Consider the following 5,039-nt stretch of genomic DNA (forward strand, 5'->3'; position numbering starts at 1 on the left):
CATGTTATATGTAATAGGTCATAATGCTATGCCCTCTTCCCTCTACTCAGAATCCAGTGGTGGTTCTGTGGAGGGCTACTTTGCTGGAGAGAGAGAAGTGCTAGATTCCCTCAACAGATGGGTGAGCATTTGTTTACATGTGTAATGGGTGAGACAATGTTGGTTGCTTGGTTGGTTGGTTGATTGATTGTGTCTGCCTGTAGCTGTGTGAGCGGTTGGCACAGCTGGTGCCCGCCAGCGGGGTAGACATAGTGGAGTTGGAGGACGAGGGCACCTGTGTCCGCTTCACCCCTCTTATGACCGCCGCAGGTAACACACACACACACACACACACCTGTAGGACAGACACGCATCATAAAGAAAGGCACACACTCACCTGTAAAATAAACATTCACATGTAAGACACACACTCACCTGTTAGACATACCATAATTTGTATTACACACACTCACCTGTACAGTTAATGAAGAACACCTGATCATCRTCAGTCAGGCACAACTCTCCTTTTGTTGACCCTGTAGCTGTTGACCTCTGAACTCTGCCCTCTGACCTGTTCCCTCCCAGCCCTGGGGACCCAGAGGTGTGACGTGGATCTGCTGGTGGAGCGGTTGACTGAGCTGGTTCCTGTGCTGAACTGTACGCTGCGTCTCAGACTGGACTTCAGAGAGGAGGTGTACCGCCACTCTGCCCTCAGTTACATAGAGGACCTCAGCTGGCCTGGCCTGGGAGCCGTCAGGTAGGAATATACTGTTATTCATTCCGTATTTGTATCATTAGTAGCTGTGTAATTACCATTTTACCATGCCATTTCATAGTAAAAACGTGGTCATTTCTGTACAGTAAAATAAAGTGTGTAATTTGTGTAAAGCAATGTGACTTGTCCACAAAATGATTGTGTGTATCCACTCAGGTATGAGCCGAGGATTGAGGAGCTGAACGACAGTAAGAGACAGTTGGAGGTGGAGAAGATCAACAGTGAGCTGCTGGTGAAACTAGGGGATCTGGATGCAGACCTCATCTTCTCCACCGGTCAGTACTGTGCYTGTCCACAGCACAGAGCKTYTTTTATCACATCTGAAACTCAAGGTTTCATTCTTCCCCTCAATTCAAGGAATGATTCAGACCTGGTTCTGATTCTGCCTGCTTTACCTCTTAACTTCTCTCCCTCCATCCTYAGGCCTGGAGTTCGGACCCGAGAAGGACTGCATATTTATTGGCATGGCAACGGAGGACCTAGACGTTGCAGAGCTAGTGGATACGATAGCCGCCCTGGGGAGGGACATAGAGGAAAACGGCAGGGTAACGCTATCTCCTTCTAATCTATTTACCTACAGTCTGTCACTTCCTCCAACATGGCTGGTACTTATGTTTACCTACAGTCTGTCACTTCCTCCAACATGGCTGGTACTTCTGTTTACCTACAGTCTGTCACTTCCTCCAACATGGCTGGTACTTCTGTTTACCTACAGTCTGTCACTTCCTCCAACGTGGCTTGTACTTCCAGATTATATCGATTTTTTTATGATAAAATGTAATAAAGAATCTATGCAATACTACAATCCTATTGCATTGATTGAGTTGTAAATGACTATTTTCTTCTGTCCCATCTTGTCACTAGCTATTAGAGAACATGACAGAGGTGGTGAGGAAAGGCATCCAGGAGGCAGAGCTCCAGCTCCAGAAAGACAACCAGGACAAACTCATGGAGGAGGTGTGTGTGTGCCCATTTTTGTATGTGTATGACATTAATCAATGCTTTGTATACATGCACATTTTATGGACTGATTTGTATTAAAAAAATTGCACCATCTCTCTCTCTCTCTCTCTCTCTCTCTCAGGGTGTGTTGAGACAGATTCCTCTGGTCGGCTCCGTGTTGAACTGGTTCTCTCCGTTCCAGAGCACTGTGAAGGGCAGAACCTTTAACCTGGCTGCAGGTACACAACTGTGTGTGTGTGCCTGCTCCTAGGTTGCTCCTGTACATCTGCATTCCGATGGTATATTAARTGACTGTTTCCCATAGGTTCCCTGGACTCCACAGAGCCCATCTACTCCATGAAGGCCCAGACAGGTGGGCTGGCGTCGCCAGAAACCCCTACCTCCTCTGCCAAGAGACTGCCAGGTATGGTCTCACAGAATCTATAGATGGGATATTCTTGTTCTTTYGCAGTCATTCTCTTTTAAAATCAAGGGACATATTTACTTTATAAAAAATACTGGAAATCTTAGACTACTATTCTCTGATTCCTCCTCCACGTGCAGGACAGAGGCTGTTCCGGCGCGAGGGTGCAGGGGGCTCTGACTCCCACAGTGAGACAAGCTCCGTGGGCCAGGCTGAGGATCTCTCCAGGGAGAGGTTCCCACAACCCACCACACCCAACCCACCTTCCCCTGTCCCAGACGAGGCGGTTTCCGTGCCCCTGAGAGTCCAGAGACCCCCCAGGTGCTGGCTGAACCGAGCCCACGCAGGATAACGGCGAGGTGGGTACACAGGAAGGGAAGAGGAGGAGAGATGGCCTGAGGGCCAGGAGGCACCAGTGGAGAGACGGGCAGATAGGACAGCCACCAGGCAGGGTTATTTGAAACCAGCTCTGAAAGGTTCCAGGCCAGTCCAGCAGGTGTTGCAGAGCAGGGATTTATTCCATTCTCAAATAATTCTCCTTGCATCTTTTCTTGACAACTGTCTCCTTATAGATCTAAAGGGACTGGAAACTGTGATGAGAGATAATTAGACAGCAAAGGCTTCACTTAGCCTACCAGAAGGGTAGGGAGTGCTTTTGCATTTATCTCTACTTTATTCTTTCTTTCCAGTCCCTTGATGACTGGGAGAGGTCAAGGACAACGGGAAGGAACCAGGATTTCAGAATGGAATCCAGCCTTAGTCTCTAGGGTTGTGTCTGAGGACTCAATCATTGTGGGTTAATAAATAACTATGTAGGAGTAGGACCTAAGAACTCTGGTCAAGCAGGAACTACACCTGAGGCAGGGAGTCAAAGGTGAAGGGTCGTCTGAGGACTTCCTGCGTTCATGGCCTCCACTCTACTTCAGTCGGTCTCGTCATGGCCCGGAGGTAAAACAGCTTATATGCAAGCCAAGTAACGTGTGACTAACACTGGAAATAAAACAATTTTAGTTTGTATGTAATGTATGCACACCTATTTCTATCCACTCAATCACCATCATGATCAGTAAAACCAGATCTATATAGAGGGAAATGTAGTAGAAAAATGAAAGCATACTGTGATATGAATGAACGAGAGAATACTCACATCCACCCGCTTCTGATCTTTAAACACACCCACAGTATATGTGCACTACCCAATAGACCGTCCATGGTTTGTCAAACCCCTCCTGTTAATTTTTGCACATACCTGGGTCTGATTGGTGTATTTTTTTTATTTTTTATTTTACAATATAAATGTGTTTTTAATCTGACCAATGGGGCTAACATTTCCTTACAAGCAAAGTCTTGCTTAACATTGCATTCTGAGAAATTTCTTTGCCAAAAAATATAGTGGCTGTAAGTTATGTTGATGTTTCCTGTGAGAAAGACATACTGTAGCCTAGTAGTTATTATAATGCCTAGACTGATGATAGCATATTTGCAGGTTAAAGGATTTGGTTTCGATGCAGGGTTGTTTAAAAAATATATATATATATTCCATTTGTTCTGTCCATTATTACTGCACTACCTTATTTAATGTTGCAATAGTCATTACATTTTTTTAATTTCTCAAAATAAGTCTATAATTTGTTGCAATAACTACTTTGATGAATTATGATTCCTGACTTGAAATGACACAACAATATTTCCGTCCTGCTTCCATTACACTCTCTTTGATTTCACATACCTTTTCTCTCAGCCCTTTGTCAAGGATCCAGTTTTATGTTCCTTCCATACCAATTAACTTCTCTCTCTTGAAGACATCTAGAGAATTTAACTATTCTTGACCTACAGCTCTAAGGGGTTTACGACATGTTTTGTACACAGTTGTAATTATTGAAATGATAGGGGTTATTATTCTCGTTGTCCAATCATATTTCTGCTATGTAGTCATAAATTTGGGAGAACTTTAATGACCTAGGGTGTCAGTAGACTACTGACATTCCAATGACTTTCAAATGTGATGAATCATTTGCTATATAAACTGCTTTTGTATCCACTGTACAACACTGTGCCGTTAGACATTTTTATATCCAAAGCAGACAGAATGGAATGAGCTTATACTTTAAAGTTTTTCTTAACTTAGGATGTGCACTTAACTTGAAAATACAACCGTAATGTTGTCTTCTGAATTGATACTATAAAGATGATCTTGGTTCACTGTACTCTGATATATTCCTTTGTTGTATATCTGTTTGTCGTAAGGCTTTGTTATGTTCTTTATCACCTTACTTTATTGAGGACATAGTTTTCATATTCATTAAACATGTATGTACATGTTACTTTTTATTCTGCTCCTAATCAGCAATTCTGGTGCAATAATCTACTCACAGCAAAGGAGAAAAATAACTGATATTTAATGTTGAACTGGGAGCATTATTTTTGATACACCATTAATTTCRTTTTCTGAAGTGAAAATATTTAATAGATTAATGTTTTAAGGACATAGGTGGTTGAAGTACATACTGSACTAATCTCATTGAAGTTCAATGCCTGTTTCTCAAAGATGTCTGAAAAAACACTGGTCAAATAATTTCATGGGATGGAAAGAGGGATGTATTGAAGAATCAAATCAGCTTTATTAAAACATGATATAAAACACTTTTGTGTCATCAATCATTTGCAGGGACTCTTAAATGTACAAGTCAAAGGTGTTAATCAAATTGTTAGTTACCAAGTTATCAGTAATTCCACAGTCAACATCATTGAAATCCTGATTTAGTACCGGAATCGAGTTTCCCGTCAACCGGGGCCTCAACATCATCCTCTTGTTCCCAGGAATCAGGGGCAGCGTCTCTCGCGTCCATCGTGGGTCTTTGCTAGACATTTTGCTAGACATTGTCTCTYCCTAGTGGCAAAAWTAGTACTTTGCACCAA

The 5,039-nt window shown here is 42.8% G+C and overlaps 1 protein-coding gene across 1 annotated transcript in view; it reads left to right on the forward strand.

The window, feature by feature from the left end:
• Nucleotides 1-4,763, forward strand: part of LOC112075270 (pyridoxal-dependent decarboxylase domain-containing protein 1-like) — a 17,660-nt gene extending 12,897 nt beyond the window's left edge. The window contains 10 exon segments of the mRNA XM_070440839.1: nucleotides 51-121; nucleotides 204-309; nucleotides 565-736; nucleotides 911-1,029; nucleotides 1,178-1,299; nucleotides 1,619-1,711; nucleotides 1,839-1,935; nucleotides 2,022-2,120; nucleotides 2,261-2,479; nucleotides 2,810-4,763. Of these exon segments, the coding sequence (XP_070296940.1) occupies nucleotides 51-121; nucleotides 204-309; nucleotides 565-736; nucleotides 911-1,029; nucleotides 1,178-1,299; nucleotides 1,619-1,711; nucleotides 1,839-1,935; nucleotides 2,022-2,120; nucleotides 2,261-2,472 (1,091 nt within the window). The 3' untranslated portion in view covers nucleotides 2,473-2,479; nucleotides 2,810-4,763.
• The last annotated feature ends 276 nt before the right edge of the window (nucleotides 4,764-5,039 follow it).

Source organism: Salvelinus sp. IW2-2015, unplaced genomic scaffold (genome assembly GCF_002910315.2).
Source record: "Salvelinus sp. IW2-2015 unplaced genomic scaffold, ASM291031v2 Un_scaffold3054, whole genome shotgun sequence".
Classification (NCBI taxonomy): Eukaryota; Metazoa; Chordata; class Actinopteri; order Salmoniformes; family Salmonidae; genus Salvelinus; species Salvelinus sp. IW2-2015.